The sequence below is a fragment of the Bos mutus genome, chromosome 18 (genome assembly GCF_027580195.1).
Source record: "Bos mutus isolate GX-2022 chromosome 18, NWIPB_WYAK_1.1, whole genome shotgun sequence".
NCBI classification, from domain to species: Eukaryota; Metazoa; Chordata; class Mammalia; order Artiodactyla; family Bovidae; genus Bos; species Bos mutus.
In genome coordinates, this window is record NC_091634.1 from 54673843 (window position 1) to 54697875 (window position 24033).

Genomic DNA, 24033 nt, shown 5'->3' on the forward strand with positions numbered 1-24033 from the left:
GTAAACCAACTCTAAAAAAATTTTGTTTTTACCTGATTTGGCCATTATATTTAGCAGTTTTAGAAGAACAGTTTTAATGGAGTGAGAAGACAGGCGCCTACGGGCAGAGGTTGACACCAAGGACGAGATACATACACGCTTCCTTCACAGACTGTCGGCACAAAGTCAAGAAAATCGTGCACTTGTTGGAAGAGGATGCAGAGTGTGTTTGCTTTTATCAGAAGCATTTATTTAACATTTGTGCATTGCCTATGTACTGGGTGCTGGAAAGGACTTAAGCATACTTTTATGTTCAGGAAAAGGAGCCAGAAAGGAATGAAAATTATTACCATTTTTTTTTTTTAAGAACGAGGAAAAGGATACACTACAGAATGTCCTAGAAGGAAGAGATGAATATGGGGGCAGGGGGACAGAGCCAGGGAAGACTAACCTTGACTGTCAGCCCCTGCTCTCTGAAGACTGGCATGCAGATCATCACACAATATGTAAATAGCACTAAAGATGATCTCCAGAGTTAAAGATTTCATATCCAAATTTTAAAAAGATACTCTAGATCACGGCTGACACACTACAAACCACAGCCTGTTTTTGTATGCCCTTTCAACTAAAAAAATTTTTTTTATATTTTAAAAGATTGTTGTTGAAACAAGAAACAAAGAATATGTGACTGAGATTGGATGGATACAGACTGGAAAGCCTAAAATATTTCTGACCCTTTAGAGAAAAGTTTGCCAAACCCTGCTCTAAATATTTTCACAATAGCAAACATATAACATTTAAAAATTCAGCCTAAAAAAATAGTAATGATATGCAAAAGAGTAATAACTTTGAGAAACAACCTGGAAAAGTGACCAGGCAATGGCAATAAATATAAAGGAAAAAAAAAAAATCAGATACATACTGTCAGGGTCTTGATATGATAATCCAGTCTTCCTGGACAGTAATCTGGCCTCATATAACGAGAACAAATCTGCTCTATCTTCAGATACAGATATGCCTGGGACAAAGTCCCTAATGTGGGTTTACCCACAAAAAATACAAGAAAAAGAACCAAGAATTTTGTTTTTTTTCCTAACTTGTTTATAGTGCTACTATTCAGGAGAAAAAAAAAAAGAACTGAAAATTAAAAGGTCAAAGGGGAATGATGAAGCAAATTATATGGAACATCAATGATGTCATAATAAATAACTATTAAAAATGATTATGGGCATTACCTTGAGATATAAGAGGGATACAAAATGACTTCAAATGAAAAGATGACTCAGAAATCACATATATATGTGTGTGTATAGAGAGAGAGATTGCAACTGTGACACTATATTAGTGCACTGTTCAAAACCGGAACTCTGGCAGATGTAAATAACTGAACTCTGATGTGGTTTCCCATAAAACCTTTTGTATGAAAAAAAAAAGATTCTTAAAATGTAAATCCAGTTCTTATATGTTTCAAAGTAAAGCAGTCAATAAAAATTTACCTTTTAAAAGACAAGGTTTGAAAACGCATGTTAAAACTTTAAGATGAGTTCAAAGACAGAACCATGACGCAGCAACTTGAGAAGCAGAAAATTCTTCTAGGATGAAACAAGCCTGATTCCTTGTTCTGGTCACACCCTGGCCTTCTAGAAATAAAAGAAAGACATTCATGCCTCAACCTGTCAAACAATTCCAGATTTTCTACTTGGGTAAGATTTTTCAGGTGCTGCTTAGGAGAGGCTCCTCCTGTAACCTTAAGAGCCCATGGAAACGGCCATCTCAAGAGGAAACCCCTTTGGTTTGGGGGCACTCTTTTTTCTTTTTGGCTGCACCACATGGCTCGTGGGATCTTAGTTCCCGACCAGGGATCGAACTCACAACCCCTGTGTTGGAAGCTCCGAGTCTTAACCACTGGACCACTGGAGTGGTTGGGGGCACTCTTGGGGGCACTCTCACAAGTCTTCTCTAATTAAAAACTGGCAGATCTGGTTCTTCTTTGCTGCCGCACACAAATGGCACTGAATACTATTGAAATTTCTTATCACAGAAGTAGGTCCGTATTTCTCCTCACTTTCTGTTCCCTCTTCTCATAGAGTCAGAAGGAAGGTCTGCCTTTTCCAAGGCAAAATGGAACTCCTGATTTAAATTCAAAGGAGAAGTAAGAATTTATATGAATGTATTTTCACGTCTTTGTATTCTTCCTTTCAAAGCAGTTCAAACCAAAGCATTAAACGATGCTTAAGAAACTTTTCTTTTTGTAAAAAAAAAAAAGATAGTGGGAGTAGGAAAACAAAAACCCACTACGGCCTGAAATACACCCCCACCCCACCCCCGCAGCCCGCCACTGCCCTTTCAGTTCCCTTTAATAATGAGAGACAGCTCACGATGACTTTCACTTCAGCATCTCAAAACACTCTTTCTGTTTCTGGCGCCTCCTTCATTTATAATCTGTTAATAAATGTCTCTAAACAACCTGAAGCTGAAAATGCCTTCCAAAATGTTGTCACGGGAATGAATGCTTCTCTATTAATTCTTTAGTCATGTTGTGACAAAAGCTCTCTCTCTGGAGCTACTACTTTTGAAGAAAGAATTTGGTTCCTGCTCCCAGGTTTCTTGGCACCAGAAATGGGACTTTGTTGAGCTTGATCGCGCCATCTAAAGCGGTACAAAACTCAAGACTCTCTTCTGGGTTAAAATCTGTCCTAAGATGGTTTATTCTGCCCCTCTCCCCCAGTCCCCGATACACGTTCAGCTATATAGTAAAATGCCTCGGCCAAAAGCTTCATCTCACTTCCAAGACATAGCATCCTGAACTCTCATCTCCGACTTCCTCATCGGCACTTAGACTGCAGGCAACTCAATTCTCTTACCTACAGACTTACTAATGGATCTAGTGCCTCTGGCCCTGGAGATAAAAGACGCTCTAAGGGCACCCAGTCCATCTGTCTGTTCTGTTTCTCCTTACTGAATCAGACAGACACATGCGGCACTGAAGGTACACACCATCCACCACAGAGAAGCCTGTAGGAGGGAGCGATTATTTGGCAGAACGGGAAAAATATTACAAAAGAAGGGATATTGGGTCCTGAAGGATGGAAAGGAATAAAAAGCGAGAGGTCAAGAGAGGCAGAGATGAGAAATGCATATATTCACAGATATGTGTCACACTCTGTAGAAGCTGCAACAACTAGAAGAGCCTGATTAAAGTGTTTCTGGAGCAACGCTACCTTGAACCGGACGCCTCAGAGACCGATCGTAGTCCTCCCCGTTCTTCACAGGCAGCTGGGCTCAAAACCTGTTAGCTCTTCCTTCTTCCTTCAGTCTAATTCCTGCATCCAAATAGCAGTCGGTTGATTTCTCCTTTAACGTCTACCTTGGCCACGATTGACATGGGGGCCTGGGTGCTGGGGCCTGAATCAGTCAGCAACTCTGTGGCCCTGGGAACAACCACCCACCAAGCTACCTTCTCAGAGCACAGCCCGTTCCCATTACTGGTGTAATACCACTGCTGAACGACTGAGTAGAACTCTAGACGAACTGGCCGGGCACTGGAGAACACCATCCCAACTGGCCGTCTACCGCACTTCGCACCACTCCAGTCCAGCCCCCAGTCCAGCCCGCACGGCGTGCTGACCACCGTGAGCACACACCTGGCCCCTGCACGCACACCTGTGCTTCCCGGGACCTTCTCTTTGCCCCTCTCTTCACCTGCCCCACCCAGCCTTCTACCTCTAACTCATCCCCAAGGCCAGGCTCCACTGTTTCCTCCTTGGCACCTTAAGGGTCAAGCAAGTGGCCCCTCCTCCTTGGAACGCCTGTGGCTGGAAGTATCTGTACCATTAAAACAGCCTCGGTTCCACACTTGGTCCTTTCACACCTGAGCTGTAAGCTCTGAGGACAGAGCCTGTACTTGACAGAGTCTTTGAGAGCTGTGCTTCATTGCCCAGGAAGTGATGACCAGCGTTGTTCATGACAGGACGTGAACCGGGGCTCTCCTGGCTCTTCCCTTTTTCTCACCAAGTCCTACTGCTAATCCCTCTACTCCAGCCGCTCCGACTCCACTGATGAAGCCAAGCCCAGGGAACTCCTATGTCCTGTCTGAACCATTCTCAGTTCAGTTCAGTTGCTCATTTGCGTCCAAGTCATTGTGACCCCATGGACTGCAGCACGCCAGGCTTCCCTGTCCATCACCAACTCCTGACGTTTGCTCAAACTCATGTTCATCAAGTCAGTGATGCCATGCAACCATCTCATCCTCCATTGTCCCCTTCTTCTCCTGCCCTCAATCTTTCCCAGCATCAGGGTCTTTTCCAATGAGTCAGTTCTTCATGTCAGGTGGCCAATGCATTGGAGTTTCAGCTTCAGTATGAGTCCTTCCAATGAATATTTAGGAGTGATTTCCTTTAAGACTGACTGGTTTGACCTCCTTGCAGTCTAAGGGACTCTCAAGAGTCTTCCCCAACACCACAATTTGGAAGCATCAATTCTTTGGCACTCAGCCTTCTTTATGGTCCAACTCTCACATCCATACAGGACTACTGGAAAAACCATAGCTTTGACTAGATGGACCTTTGTCGGCAAACTAATGTCTCTGCTTTTTAATACGCTGTTTAGGTTGGTCATAGCTTTTCTTCCAAGGAGCAAGCATCTTTTAATTTCATGGCTGCAGTCACCATCTGCAGTGATTTTGGAACCCCAAAAATAAAGTCTGTCACTGTTTTCATTGTTTCCCCATCTATTTGCCATGAAGTGATGGGACCAGATGCCATGATCTTAGTGTTTTGAATGTTGAGTTTTAAGTCAGCTTTTCACTCCACTCTTTCGCTTTCATCAAGGGGCTCTTTAGTCCTTCACTTTCTGCCGTAAGGAAGGTGGCATCTATGTATCTGAGATGCATATCTGATTGCGTATTCTCCCGGAAATCTTGATTCCAGCTTGTGCTTCACCCAGCCCAGCATTTCGCATGATGAACCATTCTAGCACCCTCCAAAATGCCTCTCATCAACGCCTGACCTAAACTCTTCTGATAAAATCTAAACTATCTCACACAGACTAAACTATATTGGAAAAAAAGTTTGCAGTCCCTTTCCTGTATCTGCCACCTGCCCAGCCAGCTCCCAACATACAGCCCTCTGGGAAGTGTTCCAGCGGGAGCTGGGCCTTGGTGGGGGTAGTGTGCACACCGCTCTGAACTCAGGGCTATGAGGCCCTGCTGCCCCCAGTCTGGATTCCTGCAGCTCCACCAACTGCGCATCATCTCCTTGGGCTGGTGTTCCAATCCAATCGTGAATCGGATCACAGCACTTCGGTTCCCTCTGCTCTCCCTGTGGCCCCCAGCTCTGCCCACACTGACTCTCCCTCCTCCACACCCCCTCCAGATCTCAGGTTAGACAGCTCTTCCTCAGAGTGGTGCTCCCCCACCTGGTCCACCCCTCCCATCTCTCTGTAACGAGATCTCTTCATTGTCTGCCTCGCCAGCCGAAGTCCACGGATCCAGAGCCCTGGAGGCCCAGGGCATGGCAGCACTGTGCATAAATGCAATGCTCAAGAAAAGTTTAATGAATGATCAAGCATTTAGGAAACTTTTGACCAAGGATCTATATTCTCTACTTAAAAACAGCTGTTTCTGCAAATGTAATGAATGGGGGTTACTAACACAGTAGCGAATGATTAGATGAGTCATTTAAGTATACTTTTTAGAGCAGACTTTCAGAAGTAAATCCTCTGAAAATAAAATCAATCTCTTCTTTTTCCGTTCTTGAAATTCTGGTACTACCACACCACACAATATCGTGTAAAATTAAGTGAACATCAAAGATAACTTAACAAGCTCACAAGCTCACAAGCACATGGGTTAAAGGGTGATGACATTTCTAGAGAATGTTCTGACAGCTGCGACGGTGATGTCCGTTTTCCTAACTCCCCTTCCTATCAATAGGGAAAAAGACCAGGAAGTCAGGAAGCAGAGCCTCTCCTTTGCTTCTGCTCCACTGCAGGACTGAGAGAAATTCACAGGAAGAGAAACTCTTCCTGTGACTAACAGATGAAACATTCAAGACAACGATGGCTTCTGCTGGCCTCCAACTCAGCCCACTGAAGCAAAAGTGGGCTCTAGAGAGGAGAGAGCAGCAAACAGTGATCACTGACTTTGCTTTCTAAGGATTTTCTTGCTCTTCCCAATCCCACCTCCTCACACTGCCAGCCACTCACAGTGAATGGGCTCAAAGCGGTAGATAAGATGCAGACCAAACTCACACCTTAAATGTGAGGTTTCTCCAATTCAGAGAACTGACTGTTTTGTACAATTCAAGTGACAAAGGTCTGAAAATATTTTGAGCTCAATAATACATGACAATTTAGAATTATTCAGAGGCAGAGGCACTTGGTTACTGATGAATGTGAATGTGACTATAAAACTATGTTTTACAATATTTCTACTCACGTTAACACAAAAATTGCAAGTGCAAATGGTCTTTAAAAAGAATCACAAAATACTTATGAGCAAAAATGTACATTTAAAGTTCTATATCCATTAGCACATTAACTGTACAAAGAAAAAAAAAGCACATTGTATTGGTCTATACCCCATTACAACAGTCTATTTTTAAAAAGCAGTCTTCCCCACTTCCACTTGATACGCGCTGCCTCTTAAAGCTTTATTGCCTGAAGGCCAACTCTTTTATCTAACAAAATATTTCCCTGAGATCTTATTTTCCCTGAGTATTCTATTTTCTTAAAATCTCTGAAAGGAAGGAAAAAAAATTACAATTTATTCCCAAAGAGAATTGAAAGCAGCAAACATTAGACCATCATTCTACGGTGAAGACATTCTTTGGCAATAAACGCTGAGGAAGACAACTTCAGTCTCCGCTCTTCTGAGCACAGGGGTCAGGAACTCCAGTTGAGCGATGAAGGACATTTAGAAGGACACACTACCTTCACCCTCCACACGGCTGTGGTTGCCAGCTTTACTAGAGCCTTTGATCTCCTTCCTTCTTTGGACCCATCCTGTTTTAGGAGGCAGACAACCCATGGGAAGCACTCAGAATTCAAGGTTGCAACCGTAACCTGCTCCTTGTCACACTCACACCCTGCATCTCCACCCTTAACCTAGAATTCCAACTTACAAATTATTCATTTATATCATAGCTCGAGCATACAAAATGATAGACTTGTGTTCTTCCAAAGGATGATGCCACTCCCCAAAGGACTCAGAAGCAAAACAACTCCTTATTTGTCCTAATTATGTTTTCTTTATGGAATATAACTAGAGTTTAAGCCTCACTTTGATATCATGAGACAGACTGATTAATAGTTTAAACAACAGATAAGGTGGTTTTATAACCTAGATGCTTGGTCTATATTATCCAAACCTAAATCCTTGGATAGCAAGGAGATCAACCAGTCAATCCTAAAGAAAATCAACACTGAATATTCATTGGAAGGACTTGCTGCTGAAGCTGAAGCTCCAATACTTTGGCCACCTGATGTGAAGACCCAACTCATTGGAAAAGATCGCGCTGCTGGGAAAGACTGAAGGCAGACAGAGAAGGGGGGCAGCAGAGGATGAGATGGTTGGATGGCATCACCAACTCGATGGACATGAATCTGAATAAAGTCCAGGAGATTGCGGAGGACAATGGAGCATGGCATGCTGCAGTCCATGGGTGGCACAGAGTCAGACACCACTTAGCAACTGAACAACAAAAAATCTGCGAAGCCAGAATTCCTATGTGGAAAAGCACTTCGCTCAACTCTCTAAATTATATAATAAAAATTACTTTAAGAACACTGAAGAGAACTTGCAGAAGAAAATGGCAACTGGAAGAAGAGGCAGAAGCCAGAGGGCACAGTTAAGACAGGGAGAGGTTACCAGCTGGCATTCAGTGGTGCTCAGATTTAAAGATGCACCTCTGCCACACTGCTTTTTACTCAAAATAACAAGTCTTGGGCAAGCTATACAATAAGTCTAAACATTCAACACTTCTCTTAATGTTAGATCCCTTAGTCTAACAAGAATTGTATTGATCTGTTTCATCATTTGAAACCTTCCAAGAACCTGTCCAGAATTGGAGCATTCGCTGCTACTAAGAGTGATAACTGCTGCCTTGTATATATAAACGCGTATCTTTCAGCTGAAATGAGTAATCTATGCTAAACTCAGACCTCCAACTTACAAGCTCTTGGTTTTCTTAGGAACCCTGAGAAAATCTTTCTTTGATCTTCTGAAAGAGAACATGCTTCAATATTGGTTTCAGAAAATCTCACATTAAGAACAAGGTTTAATCCAATACTAAAGGAAAAGGAGGAAGAAGAGGGAGGAGAGGCGGAGGAGGGGGAGGAGGAAAGAGGAGAATGGAGATGATCATTTTGAACCATGTGACTGAAGCTGTTCAGGGCAGATTTCATCTTTTTAAGCAGTTGTTAAGGATGCCTTACAGTAAACGGATAGAAACAAACAAGGCCAAACACGGCCTAGATCCATTAATAAGATGTTCAAGCCCAGTGTATTTTCCATCACCATCAGAGCGCGGCATGAGTAGGTACAGTTGATTGAAAGATTGCTCAGGATCAGTAAGCATCTCAGAACCTGGAGTTTCCAGCTGAACCCGTGAGGACTAAGAAACCTAACAGGTCACAATCACTATGCAAAACCCTTATGTAATCATTCATGAGCTGCTTTGAGACTCAAGCACAAGTGAAAGAAAAGAGACTTCAGGACTGAAAGCTTGCTCTGCACACAGCAGACAAAACTAATAGACATCAGTGCTCAGAAACTAAAGGGCGGGTTTCAAGTACCCAAGGAAAGGATGACAACAATTTCCACATTACCATGAAACTTGGACTCCCACAGGTATCATATTAGTCTCGTTAGGAAGTTTCATCAGCATCATCTATGAGTCAAATTTTAGATTTAAACAGCAAAACAGGCTCATCAATACTTAGGCCTTGGAACGCATCCAAATTAACAGCATAAAATAAACGCTCGTAACAAAAGAACTCTATAGAGCTACAGAGCTACATATGCAGCAGAATATGCAACCAAGTCCTGCATGACAAGGCAAAGGGAAGGCTGTAACATCAATGTGCAACAAAATTTAAAAAAAAAAAAAATCTTTTTAGCCATATTGCATAGCATGAGGGATCTCAGTTCCCCAATCAGGGATGGAACCTGCACCCGCGGCAGTGGAAGCTCTGAATCTGAACCACTGGACTACCAGGGAAGCCCCAACAAAACTACAGATGGTGCAATAAAGCGGTAAGACAGAGACAGACACACAGAGCAGAGCAAAACAGCACAGAGCCCGATCAACCTCCCTTCACAGAGGAGAAGACCAGACTAAGGCCCATGCAACTGTCCAAGAAGATCCAGGCTGGAGTCTAGGCCCAATGGCTCCACTCCACACCCACTAGACCAGCTTTTTCTCAAAACACAAGGGACAGAAGTCGCCATTCTTACTGTTGGCTAACTTATCACAAGGTCCAAATTCTTGGGAATCTTTCTTTCCTTTACTCTCTGGGGCTAAAAGCTAAACAAACTCCTGTTCCAACAGATTCCCTAGGAAAACCAAAATTCCCCAAAGTGGATATGGGACTGGAACCTGTACAGAGCCCTATTATACCACCACAGAACCACACGGCAATTCACTTGCAAATTCTTTCACAGACATCACACCCCAAGAGCCACAGTTTATGAAAGAGAGGAGGGCGAACTCCACACCAGATCAAGGGAATTGTGCCAGAATGAGAAGAGCCTAAGACATGAAGCAAAGCAAACTTTGCAATACTCAGGAGAAAAGGAAATTTCCTACAAGCCTCAGGGAACCTTTCCCAGAAGGTCTCATGGTTGCTGAGAAAGGAAAGGGTTGCTGCGGGTTGTCATTATAGCTCTGAATTCAATGTCATCATTCTTAAAGGTCGTCAGCTACGTTTAGATTGTTTTTTTGCCAACAAACCGAAGTGAAAATACCATTCAGGGATCATGAGAAAGTGCTGGGCAGAGGGCATGCCGGGAAAGCAGCATCCCACGGTAAGCTGTGGGGAGTGACGAGCTCTGGGAGTCTCTGCCCATCCTCCCTGGAGCACCTCAATCTTCGGCGGTGTGACACATGCCCCACCCAGCCTTCCTTCAGGTGATCATTAGGAGTTTGTTGCTGAATTGAGGTTTTCCTGCCTTTTTCCTTTTATAATGAAAGTCTTCTGGTGCTAAGACGATCAGGAGGAAAAACAAATGCTAAACCAAAGATAAAGCACAGGAAAAGATTAAAACCAAGTTAGGCTAAAAGACTTTTTATATGGAGTAAAAAGTATGCCAAATGATTTGCTTCAATTCCTACAGCCACAAAGTTGGATTGGTTCCCTTGGCTGATGATACAGAAACAATATATAACATTGTTTCTGAGCCACACAACTTCAGACACCTATGACACTTACTAAAACCAGGCAAACTGGAGACTTTAAACAAAACTCAGACTACCAAATTTGCAAACACCCAATCCATTCATTAATGACATCCCAGACCTAAGTGTTTGCGCTTCAAAAGGGAAAGTAAGAAACATCAAGTTCTAGAACATACCAATTCATTTTGTTTCACTATAACTCCTTAAAGTTTCATTCAAACAAAATGGACATATTATAAAAGTCCAATATAATCAGCATCAAAAATTAAACAGTTCGTTTCTAAATACTAATATAAAGTAGTCATATTACTTTGAAGAAGCCTTGAGACTGATAATTTTAAAAGAACCCCAGGAACAAATATACAGCTTCAATGACCAAATAAACCTACAGCAGTCAATCAGTCCCTGAAAAAACACATACTGACCAATTCATATTTACCTAGAAAATGTCAAAAATAACTGCCCTACCTACTGTGCAAGATGGCTGAAAATAAAAATCAAAATGAGACAGTATGTGAAAGTACTTAATAAACAAAGTCAGTAAGAGAGTTCACACAAAGACTAGTTAAACGCAAATAATGCTATAACTTGGTATCGTAAACAAGAAGGAGACTAGGTACCACTAACCTGGAGTCTGATCCTAGTTGAATCACTAAGTGCTGGTAACCTCACTGTAATATAAACCACTAATGCCCACCGTGTTCCATTTTTTTAATTGGAAGGTTAACAGAATTGGACTAGAGGGTTTGAAGTCCCTTTTGGCTCTGCTACTATGATCGCTAATATTTCTCACCTAAATTACTACTAGTATAAACTAATATTACTGAATATTATCATATGTGCCACTATGTCACAATCAGATAACCCCATCTTTCCTAACTTGGCAGATACAGCAGTGATACCTTGCCAGTGATACTTCTGGAGACCTGTGTGCAGACCTGTGAGGGGTTTAAAGCCCAGTTACCTATTTCTGCACAGGGTTGGTCCAAGATTAAATGAGAGGAAGACACATTTTATCCCTCATTGATCAGACTAGTGGGCTGAAGCCGAGATGAAGTCATCTACTGACAACTCGAAAAAGAGTGAAAGCTGGGAGCACAAAGCAGGTGCAGGGCTCTTCTCCATCAGAGACAACTGAGTGTCTGAGATGGAAATGAACCAGAACTGGTCCCCTCACGTCCAGTCGGCTGTGGCAAAAAGGAAGGCAGTCCCTGCTTCCACTCATCTGCTAACCACCAGGCACTGGTCCTTCTGCATGCCAGGGATGTGGAAATGAACAAAAGCAAAGTCCCTGGCCTCATGGAGCTTACACTGTGGTTGGGGAAGAACCACAAAGTAAATGAGTAAAATGCAGGGTATGTTATCGTGGTAAGGGCTATGGAGAAAAATGAAGCATGCCAAGGGAACAGAGAGCATGTATTTGGTGATTCACGGTTTTCTTTTAAGCCAGCTGGATGCCACTTAGAGAACGACAAGAATGCATCTAAAGTAGTTTTCCTCAGCATTTCCTCAAACAAGGAGTTCTCTGTACACAGGAAGATGCTAGCCTGCTGATCCCAATTTTATATTGATTGCTCAAAAGCTCTAAACTGCCAGCCGTGAGCTATCTGTCACGTGAGCAATCGAAACCCCACACTAACAATAACTCACCCCAAGCCCACCTTTGAAATCCACAGAGTGCAAATAGATTTTAAGAAAGAGAGCCAGGAAGAGCCAGAAGTTACCAGAAATTAGTTGAAATGCTTCTGACGAGGCACAGATGTCTCTTAACGCACAGGTTAAAAGGCAATTTGTGTGCCGAGGTCTGCTAGGACAAGGCATTGAGTCTACAGCACACATCATTTTGCTTTTTTCTGACCTGTCAATTCTAGTGACATTCTCTACTATTAGTCTGTATTTAACGAGCTTACTGGGCAGTTTCTCCAGCTTTTAGCATTTTCTTCATCTTTTATTAAAAGAGCAACTCAGTCTGCAAGAAAGTTCCTACAACATACCAGCCCCTGCAAGATGTGATACCCTTGTATGAACACTGTCCTATCCACCTTCAAATCACCTCGTTAGTTGAGCTGACAAAACAGGCTGATCTTCGTTTTAAAATGCCTTCTCTAAATCGCTAAAATCTCATCATGGTCCTCGGGTTGTATAACAGCATCCTGAGAATGACAGTAAGTCTTTCGAAATGTGCGACAGCTTACTATAACGTCCATCTGTAAGACACTGCCCTTCTTTTTAAACGAGGACCCACAGGGGTGGCAAAGTCACTTTTGCGAAGAGCCCGGGCCTGGAGTGGAAGTGGGGGGGGGGGGCGGGTCGGGCCGTCCATCCTAAGAAAAACATCCCATGGGTTTTCCCTCTGCCCGCACCGGAGGGGAGGCGTGTGTTCGGCTTCTCCGTGGGAGGGGCGCTCCCTGGCCGCGTTCGCGGCGCGGGGCCCAGCCCACCGCGCGTCGATTCCGAGGCGAACGGCAAACTTAAGCCGGGATCCCCTGGCCGGGCCCCCGGCGAGGGGACAGGCTCTCCCCGGCGCCGCTCCGCCCTGCGCGCGGGTGCGGGCCCGGGTCCGGCCCAGCACGGCGTCTGGGGGCCTCGGAGGCCGGGCGGCGGGGACCCGAGGAGCGAGGGACGGCAGCGGTGGGGACTGCGGTCCAGGGTCCGCTCCAGGGAGCAGGGCCGGGCCTCGGGGCGGCTGTCCTGGGCGGGGGTGAGGCCCGGCGGCCGGGGCGTCTCCCGGGAGGCACAACGAGCCGAGAGCTGACCACAGGGACCCCGGCGGCCGGCGGGGGTTGGGGACCTGGGGCTCCGCGCCCCGCCCCCGGGCCCGGGGCTGCGCGGCCCCGCCCGGCCCCCGCCTCACCTGATGTACGGGCTGGCGGCAGCCAGGATATTCTTCTGCACCGGGATCTCCTCCCCGTCGAGGACCAGGTGCGCGTCGCAGAAGCGGGACTCCTCCCGGAACGAGCTCAGCGCGCGCAGCAGGCGCGTGGCGTGCTGAGGGTCGGACACGGCGCTGCCCTCGGCCATCGCGGCACCCGCTCCTCCGCCCGCCCGTGGGGGCTCTGGAAGTCGCCCCGCCGGACCCCGCGAGCCGCCTGCGCTCGGCGCGCGCCCAGTCCGCTCGGCCCCGCGCTCGGCGAAGCGAGATCCAGCCCAAGCCTCCGGAACGCGCTTGCGCCGTCCGCCCTGCGAGCGGCCGGCGCCTTTAAGGAGCCGCGGCGTTGCGTCATTTCTCCGCGACGCCCCCGTGCCCTCCTCTCTCTCTCCGTCCCGCCCTCCGTCGCCGGAGGCGGCCAATCAGAAGCCTCGTTCCCCTCCAGTATGCCCCGATCCCGGAACTGGCGCTGCCTGGGCGCGGGTCGGCGGCTGAGAGCTATCTCTGCAGCGCTGGAAGGGTGTGCGCGCGCCGGCGCTCCAGGGTTAAGTCCGTGGCTCTGGCGCCGTGAATCTGAATCCGAGCCTCGGTTCCTCCGCTCACTAGCCGTGTGACCATGGGTAAGGTGCCCATCCGCAGTTTGTCTTTCTGCAAGATGAAGCTGATTTCTTAGGTGTTGGTGCGGGCTGATGTGAGATAACCGCACGTAAAAAAGGGCGCACTAGGTGTAGCTTTCATTATTTACGAGAGAAAAGGCGCTTCCCAGATAAGAGCACAGAGATCCGAGAAAGCCAGCCCCGAAAAGAGCGTTTGGGTTGCGGGCCCGGGAGGGAAATGCAGCGGATGAAGCTGAAGACGTAAGCGAGACTTCTTTGGCTTACGGTCGGGAGGTTGGTCTTGATCCCATAGATGGTAGGAACCGTGATAGGGTTTTTCACGAAGATCGAGCTGCTGCGTGGAGAACTGGAGGGTGGGATTGGATGCCAACGGTAGAAACGTGGTTAAATATTGCCTTACTTGAGGGAAGGGACTGGTGGCCTAGATGGAAGGGTGATGATGGAGGTGGGCAGTAGCTGATGGCTTTAAAAGAACAGGCAGAATTAGGAGGGGGAGGGAGTCCTGGGTAATGTTCTGGATTGAGTAGCTGCGTGATGTTGGTACCTTTCAGAGAGAGACAGAAACGCTGAAGGAGTGGAAGGTAGAGAGCCCAGACAGAGGTGGGCTCTGTACAGGTGTGACCAGGCTCCCCCACCCAGTCAGGATCAAAGTGCTGACAGGAAGCAAGTGTGGGACAGCTCTATCTGCAGAGCAAGCCCTACACTGTCAGAGATTTCTGGGAAGGCTGCTAAGGGCACATGGGAACGTGAAATGTAGCCCCCGTTTTGTCCAAACGTTAGGGACTCCACAAGCTCCTAAGGAATTAGCAGTTTTACCAGGGCCAAAGGCCCAAAGAACATGGTCAGTATTCCAGGTAGGCTGGGATAGGGTTTTCAGTGGATCAGCTTAGGTTTTTCCTTCAGCCAACTCAAAGGCCCCAGTAAAGTCTGGCATCTTTACCCTGAACCAGCCAGGGGTTTGGGGTTACTGGCAGGAATCAGGGTATTTAACTCTGGTGGAGTCACTGACCAAAGAATAGATAGGGAGAAGGAAGTTACTAGAGGGCTTCCCTGGTGGCTTGGCTGGTAAAGAAACAGCCTGCAACGCAGGAGACCCCGGTTGGATTCCTGGATCAGGAAGGTCCCCTGGAGAAGGGATAGGCTACCCACTCCAGTATTCTTGGACTTCCCAGGTGGCGATAAAGAATCTGCCTGCAATACGGGAGACCTGGGTTGGGAAGATCCCCCTGGAGGAGAGCATGGCAACCCACTCCAGTATTCTTGCCTGGAGAATCCCCATGGACAGAGAAGCCTGGTGGGGTACGAGTCCATGGGGTCGCAAAGAGTCGGACACGATTGAGTGACTAAGCACAGTGGAAAATCCAGACATTTCTAGATCAGTATTATGGATAAAATGATTAAAACATCTAGGATTGGCTACAAAACAATATGAAGGGAAGGAGGGAAGTAGGTGGGGGTATAAATCAATCAAAGGTGGCTATGAGTTACTCCTATTAAAGCTGTGTCATAGATATGTGGAGATTCGTTGTGCTAGTCTCTGTATTTGTTTGTATGTGGTAAAATGTCATAATGCAAAGTCAACAAGATAAGCGGCTAGAGCTTATATCCTCCATGATATCTGCCCAGTATCCCTGGGAACAGTTGAAACACTTCTTCCTTGAAGTTGTTGCTGTACTTTGAACATTGCTCTGGCAGGAAAATTACTGTAAGGGGTTTATTTGCCTATCTTGCCTGCTAGCTTGTAAATTTAGTGCATCTCCATTTCCAGGTGCCAAGTCCACCGCCTAGCCCTGTTAGTGCTCAGTGGATGTTGGATGGATGGAGGGATTTTAAAAATTGTGAATACCGGGCATTTAATAAATGTTTTCTGAATTGCAATCTGTTTTTAGTTTCTTTGTGTTTGTCTTCTTTCTCAGCTGGGTTGTTGCTGGAGTCAAAAACGATACATATGACAGAAGGCCTTCATATCAAATATGTAGGTACTTGATAAACACTTACTTGGAATTAGTTGGAATGCTGATCTAGTCTTCGAATGTCAGCGGTTCCAAAACAAAGAGCTCAAATAACAGAATCACCCTCAGGTAACCAGTTTTCCCAGAATGGAAGTGTTGCCTTAGTTGAAGTAACTGGAGGTGAATGGGGATTAGTCAGGCAGGTTCTTCCTGGTAGAGGTGAAACTTCTCTGATGTTTTGACAGAAGGAAGGTATAGGAGGGCCTGGGCAGAGGGTTGTAGACAGACCAACATCAATCAGGGCAGCCTCCCACCTGACACCTGACAGGGGAAAGGCAGTTGCTGGCTTGAGAGGTTCCCCTGTGCAGCAGGCAGATGGACAGAAGACCGTGTAAATGTTCTCCATTCCATCCCCACAGTTGCAGTATTCCCCGCCAACCACCTGCCTGAATCACTCACATTCACCCTTCAAAACCCAGCTCGGTGACCTTCGGAGGACCTCCAGCCAGCTTCTCGGGCAGAGTCCCTGTGCTGCACCGTGTTTTTGCCTTCTTCTGTTCTGCACTTAGCTGGCAACGCTGTAATTCACCGCTGTATACTTGGTTTGCGAGCTCCTCCAGGGTAGGAGCTGTGTTGTATTTACCTATTTCGAGGGACTTGCACAGTGCCTGGTGCTTAGTGGGTGCCCACTGAATGCCTCACATAATCAGAGGTGGCAAGTTGGGTGAAGGAGCATGGGCGGCAGACTGTAACACAGTAGGGGCAGGTGGTCCCACAGGGAGTTAGGTGGGAGGCCATCCTGCACTGCCAGCTGATGGCTCCAGGAGATAAGGGGCCAGTGGTGCCAAATCCAATAATTTTTCAAAAGATCTGAAAATTCAGATCCACATGTGCAGTGTCCCAGTTTTTCAACATTAGCCACACATTCCATTTGAGGAAAAAAAAAAAAAGATGCTGCACTTGTCTGCAAACAAGATCTGGCTTCCGTTCATTTCCAGAGGCAATCAGAAGTCCATCTTGGTTTACTGAGAAGGGAGTTAACAATCCAAAGGGTGCTTGATCCTCAATAAAATTGTTGAGTTGAACTCGGGTCCCCCACTAAGCCTGATACTGATGCTGTAGGGAAGGAAGAGGGCCCACGTGTGGGAGGATCTGTCGGGCAGCTGCTGCCAGAGCCACTCCTGGTTAGACCATGAACTGTCTTGCAGTCTATTGATACTGCTCAAACCGAGCCACCCTTGACGTTGCTTATGGCCATCAGAGCGGTGTATGTAGTGTTACTGTTTCTCTACATTCCATGTATATCAGACATCAAGCTGTTGTGAAACATGTAATCTAAGAGATTTAATAAACGTCCCAGCAGTTTCAGTCTCTGGTGACTATCAGTGATCCCTTTTAGAGGCTAAAGAGCCCCAGAGGAAGGATTCTTTTTTGGGTCTGAAGATGGAAAAGGATATTTTCACAAGGTACTAACAGTGGTCATTCACTCAACAAATATTTATTGAGCACCTGCTATATGATACATGTTGCAAAGGTGCTGATGGTGAAAACAGTTTCCTCCCATGCGCTCATCCAAGAGACTTTTACTCTCTTCCTGCTTTTCTGATTATGTATCATTTTATGATCAGGAAAAACAATTTTCGTTTGCAAAAAGAAAATACTTTGTTTCCAAAAATGAACCCTCCAAGGAAAGAATCACTTTGGGGTTTTCTTTTAAAATAAATGTTAGAAAGAGGAATAAGAGTCCAGTAAAAGAGATAATGCAAAGCAAAAGAATTAATAGTTTAGAAGCTCTTTAGAAAACACTGACTTGAGTGGATTCATTTTATTGAAGTGAAAACTGAAGCTCGAGAAGTCAAGGACTCAGTCAAGGTCATACATGTGACCTAGTTGGGGCAGAACAGACTGGCCCCAAGCTTCTGCCTTCCAGCCCTGTAAGCTTTTCCATTACACCAAGTTGACTCTTCTTAAACATTAATGTGGTTGAGACAGTCTCTTCTGATTCATTTTAAGGCAGTCTTCAGATATTTTATTAGGTAAATCTGTCTTTGGTCCAAATCTATATATGGCTCCTTTCCGAAAATCTGAGCTCTTCCAAATCGCTGAGTCAGAGAACGTCTCAGTATTTATAACTCTTGAGAGTTGATTCTACATATTTACACAACATTCAGAGAAGTATCTCAGAACCAGTGAGCTAATTAAGCTGTGCTGAAGATGGTGACTGTTTCTGTCCAAATCCGTGCTGTGTTGCTAGCGCCTGGCGCAGTGTCTGAGGCACAGTAAGCACTCAGTAAATATCGGCTGAGTGAATAAATCTCAATAAGTGGGGAGACCTGGGGTCTTTCTATCCACTGAACGGGTTACTTCAGTTGTTACCACAGTCCCGCACTGAACTCCAACTAGTCTATGCAACAGCAGGCTAACATCTCCGGTTGAAAATAAGCTCCTGATTTTACTCTAAATCCAGTCATTCCCGGACTTCCTGGTGGTCCAGTGGCGAAGAATCTGTGCTCCCAAAGCAGGTTTGGATCCCTGGTCGGGGAATGGGATCCCACATGACGCAATTCAAAAAGATTCAAGCCGAAATTTAAGACCTGGCGCAGCCAAATAAATATGTAGATAAAATATTTTTTAAAAACCCTAATTGTTCCCCAAATAAAGTGACAGCATTATTCACTTAACCACAGACAGAGATTTCTTGACATTCTTGACCTTTTTTCTCATGCCCTTCATCCAATTCAGCAGCAAAACCCTGCAGACTGTCCTGAGTCCAGCCTCATCTGACCTCCGTCGGTACCACCCTGTCCAGCCACTAGTCAGTCCCCCTGGACTCCTGCACCAACCTCTTAGCTGTGCTGCCTGCTTTTCCTCTTGCCCCATTCTGAGTTCTTTCACTTCATAAGTTAATCAGATCCAGTCACTTCCCAAAACAAGACTCTCCAAAGGCTTCCCATCAAACTTGAGGGAAAAAATCCAAAGCGGAAAGCCCTGTGTGATCAACCTTGTACTTCCTCTTCAACCTCATTCCCCATCACTTTCCTCTCCCCTGATGTTCACTAACCAAACCAGCCCTTTTGCTGTTCCCTGAACAGGCTTCACATATGCCCACTCCAGGGCCTTTGCATTGGCTCATCTCAGGCTGGAAATGTCCTTCCTCATATTCTCAGACCTTGTTCTTTCCTTCTTCATAGATCAGAGCTCAAATGCCAACTCCTCAGAGAGGACTTCACTAATCTTCCTGTATAACGAATGCCTCACTCAACTACTTCATTTTTTCTCACTGCATTCAGTCACTACTTAACATATGTTTATTTGTATATTAGGTGTCTCCTCTGACTTTAAGCTTCATGAGGCCTGGCAGGAACTTCCTGTTTTATTTATCAATGTTATTCCCTAGCCTCTAAAACAATGCATAGGAAATAACAGATACACAATAAGTATAGACTGACTGAAAGAAACAAACTGATGGAAGAGAGAACATATTCCTGGATCTTTTCATCCCTTGTTGCCTAACCTGACCTTGCCAATCTGGAGGAAAATGAATAGTCAAGGAAGATGAAGATTCAAGGACATGAAGCTTCCAAACCTCAGAAGGTCACAATATAACAGCTCTGGACAGATGTTGCTTCAATTACTTCTTTCAAACCAAGTTCTGTGTGAGAACCTTCAAGCCAGGCCATTTTCCACTTTGTATTCTTTAAATTTAGTTTGAGTATTATATATTGTTACCATACCTAAAAGCATGTAAAAGATACTCAATTTCTGTCCTCCCTGTAGAATTCTAGCCAATACACTGAAGGTGTATGAGCTGATTTATTCTGCAACATTTATATCATGTAAGTAATTTGCCTGCTCCTTAGACTTATTTAAATGTAAAGTCACCTGAATTCCTTTAAGTCCCTGGACTTCCTCTATACCTCCCTGTGGGTCTCATCCTCCTATTCTGGAGGCTCCAGGGTTCATTACTCCACTGCTTCAGTTTCCCTGGCGTAACCTTAGTAACTTCCCAGAGCAGTTGAGAAGCTCCCACACAAGGGCCTGCCGCATGGCAGGAGCTCCACAAACGCTAAGTGTTGCTACGTTTCCTATCGCGGTCATCGCCACAATCCTCATCCTGGTTTATAAAGGCATCTTTCCCAGCTCAGGAATCACTACCTTCTAGCTGATTTTCAAGTCAGAAGTCTAGCCTCATCACTTTTACAATCAAGGCCCCACCAGCTTCCTCCTCTCCGTCCAGGTTGACAGCTTCATTTCTTGTTTCTCTCTGATGTTAATGCTGGACTATAGCGAACTTAATGATTTTCTGACTCTATCTGCCATCTTCCCTTCTTACTCTTTAAACATTCCATTCTACTCCTTTGTATTTCATGCTCCATGCCTTTATTTTTTTACCTTTAGATTCATTCTTGTATTTTCTGAACTATGTTAGATCTCTTTAATGAGCAATGTTTGACCCAGTTAACACTTTAATGTATTTATTATCTTTGGAACACATCTTGATTGAGGTATAACGTAAAGCATATGGACTGATGAATTGTTTCATATGGATACCTCTGTGAACTCACCAGATGGATGAAGATAAAGAACACTTCCATAACCCAGAAGGTTCCTTCAGACCTGCTTCTAATCAGAACCTCCCAGTGGAAAGCACTGTTCTGACTTCTATCGCAATTGATTCGTTTTTCCTGTTCTTGAACCTTTGCATTTGGCTTATTCCGCTCAGGACGATGTCTTTGAAATTCTTGCATTTGTGGCTTGCAGCAGTAGTTAACCAGCTGTACCACATATGCCACCACTTATGTGTCTGTTTCCCTGCTGGTGGACACTTGGGTTGTTTGCAGTGTGGGGCTATTACAATCAAGCTGTCATGAACATTCTCAAGTCTTTGGGTGGCGTATGTATGTTTTTCTCTGTGGCTGCGCCCTATTTCAGTTGCCAGGTCATAGGAAAGGCATGTATTAAACTTTAGCAGATAACTGCCAGTTTTCCAGAGTGGCTGTACCAAATTTTACTCTCATCAGTCTTGCACGAGAGTTCCAGTTGCTCCGCGTCTTTTGGTAATTGGTGGTGTCTGTCTTTTAATTACACCCATTCCTGTGGGTATATAGTGGTATCTTGTTGTTTTAATTTCTGTTTCCTTAATGAATAATGATGTCGAGCACCTTTTTATGTTCTTGGTTCACTTGGATATAGCTTTTGTAAGGGCTGGTTTAACTTTTGTTTCATTTTTTAAAAGTTGATTTCCACATTGATTTTCAGGAGTTCTTTTATTTTCTATATGGGAATGCAAATGTCTTTTCCCACCCTGTGGCTTGTCTTTACACTCTCTTTGTCTCTGATAAACAGTCTCAATTTTAATGAAGTTCAATTGATCAGTTTTCTCTTTTATGGCTAGTGATTCTCATGTTCTGTTTTAAAATCTTTAAACCATGATGACATTCTCCTATGCTCTCTTGTAGCAGTTTTATTTTCTCTTTCACATTTAGGTTTATGACCCACATCAGCTCCATGCATTTTTCTTAAATCCAGCTTAAAATTCACTTCTTCAGAAACTCACTCATTCATGCTTCTAATCACTCCTCCATTTGACAGAATTTTTAAGCACCTACCATATGCCAGGTATTTGTGGGAGAACAAAAGCACTTAGAGTCAACATTTAAGGAACTTACAGGCTAGTAGGAGAGAGGGTTAGACTTGCACATAAACAATATTTAGAAAGTAGTAATTTAGCTGGAAATTATGATACGGCCTAATTATTTAGACATACCACCCAGAGTAATTTCCCCTTTGAACGTCGGCATAAATTCCATTCCCTACAGGCCATGATGCTGTCTTCCTCATCCTTTGCTGGTTCCCCGAGTCCCTGTGCCTGGCTTGCGAGGCGTCCCACCATCTGGCCCACCCCTCCCTCCTCACCCTCACCGTCCTCTATCCCAGGCCCTCTGCACAGACCCAGCTGTTGGTCCTGCCACCTCTTACCTCCTGCCTGGACTCCTTCTCTCACCACTTTGATGCCTGAAAAACTCCTTGCTGCTCCCGCACCTCCTCTGTGAAGCCTCTCCTGGCTTTTTTCTGTCTCTTTGTGCCTTGAAATCTGTCCCTGGAGCCAGATTTCTGGGTTCAAGTACTCCTTCTGTCCCTCGCCAGCTCTGTAACCCCGAGTGTGTTACTTAAACTGTCTGAAACTCTGACACCTCATTAGTAAAAATTGTGGTTCCTGCTATATAGGGTTTTGAGCAAATAAATGAGATGAGCCAGGTAAACTGTCTAGCACAGAGTCTGACACATAGTTAAGTACTCCGTAAAGTGTCACTTTTTAAAAAAAGAGCAAACGAAACAAGACAGTCATACCCAACACACAAATGACATTTATCTGTTAACATATTGGTCTTTTTTCACTAGACTGGGTGTTTCTTGAAATCAGAAGTAGTCTTTTCCTTCATTTTCCTACAGTTGCCACTTCTTGTAGGACCCACTTGTGGAGTCCTTAGTGCAATTCACTGTGCAGGGAGCTTTACATACATTTTCCCAACAGATCTTTACAAGGAACTGCAAGGTAAATATTAGGATCTCCATGCCATGGTTCACAAAGCCGTGTCCCTCAGCTGATTGGTGGAGGAACCAGGATTTTCACTCCCTGATTCACTGCAAAGTTTTCAGCCATTCATTATCCTGCCCTTCCCTCCACGTCCCCGGCACCTACACAGTGACCTTGGTAACCATCTGATGAATGGAACTGAATCTAATAAGCCCCACTCTACCCAAGTTTGTCAGAAAGGAACCTGGATTTATCTGTGTTGCTAAAGTTCTGAACATGACCCTCAAAGGTCAAGCAATCAGGGACTGAGACCCTTCTGGCAAAACAGATAGCTCCTAGAACAGGTGGCTGTTTTCGACTTTCCCTCTTGGGAAACGGTGGTTTCAACATCAGTAATTTGTACTTTGTGGCTTGAAGGCGTGCTCTTCAATTGACACAGTGCCGCCTTTCCAGAGGAACAGGTTGTTGCTTTTCACAAAATTTGTCCTATTTAACGAAACTTCTTGTCTGCTGTCTTAATTACCTACCATCTCGCCTACTGCTCTATTACTGTGGAAATGTACCAAGCTTTTAAACTGCTGTCCCAAGAGGCTTGGAAAGATCCTTTTCAAGCAAATTCTGGAAGCTTGGCCTCTCCAGTTCAATTGTAAATATCATGAGAGCAGGAACCACCTCATATTTGTCTGTACCTCCCATGGCACCTGACTGGGTTAGGGAGGAATTCAGTATTTGCTGAATGGGGTCACCATTATCTGTCTGCTTATTTCATGCTGGAGACTGGGTTAAGCCTTGGAAAGGAGAAAGGAGGAATCAGATTCAGGGATTACCCTCCAGGAGCTTCTAGTCCAATGCAGGAGATAAGATTCAAACATAAATAATGTGCATCTGATATGGAAAATGGTGTTTGTAATAGTGATTCCCTGGTGGCTCAGACAGTAAAGAACCTCACTGCAATGCAGGAGACCTAGGTTTGATCCCTGGGTCAGGAAGATCCCCTAGAGAAGGGAATGGCAACCCACTCTAGTATTTTTGCCTGGAGAATTATATGGACAGAGGAGCCTGGTGGGCTATAGTCCATGGGGTTGCAAAGAATCAGACATGACTGAGTGCCTAACACACTACACCGGGGTCCCCCCCAACATACACACCCAAAGCATCACTTGCACCTAAAGATTGATGGGAAATTCTTTGCTATTAAAGCAAGCAGGGAAATATTGTGGGGTACACCCTAACATGTATATGCATTTTGGTGAAACCACAGGTTTCAAGGTGCTTTATTTGGTAGACCTGTGCCCCCACCTTTCTTTAGGAATGTTATGGTGGGCGTGATTTTGAACAGTGCCACTGGGATCAGACAGAACTGGGTTTTCATTCAGGCTCTGCTCCATTACTTTCTAGCTGTGTGATTTTGAGCAAGTGGTCTGAGCTCTCTGAACCTCAGTTCTCATGATTTTTATGAGGATTAGTGTTTTATGTAAAGCTTTTGTCACATGCACAGTAGCTTTTATGCTCATTATGAGAATACAGGTGTGGGATGGGTGGATGGATGGAGTAGAGAACAGGCCAGTCTTGCCACAGCAAAAAAGGCACAGGTTCCCTGTGACATGAATACTTGGCAATTCTGTAGCATTTTGTACTCTTGAAGCACTTTCATAATTACACAAAAATCAAAGAAAGAAGAGCC

General features: G+C 45.0%; 1 protein-coding gene and 1 long non-coding RNA gene across 2 annotated transcripts in view; one reads left to right on the plus strand and one right to left on the minus strand.

Moving 5' to 3' along the window:
• The window catches only part of GAN (gigaxonin), a 52320-nt gene extending 38783 nt beyond the window's left edge, over positions 1 to 13537 (minus strand). The window contains exon 1 of the mRNA XM_070388658.1: positions 13228 to 13537. Within this exon, the coding sequence (XP_070244759.1) occupies positions 13228 to 13394 (167 nt within the window). The 5' untranslated portion in view covers positions 13395 to 13537. The remainder of the gene's footprint in view (positions 1 to 13227) is intronic.
• Positions 13538 to 13704: 167 nt separating this feature from the next.
• LOC138991851 (uncharacterized) lies at positions 13705 to 15737 on the plus strand. Its single transcript, XR_011467744.1, has 2 exons — positions 13705 to 13862; positions 15032 to 15737. It is a non-coding gene; the product is annotated as an uncharacterized lncRNA (long non-coding RNA).
• Positions 15738 to 24033: the final 8296 nt, after the last annotated feature.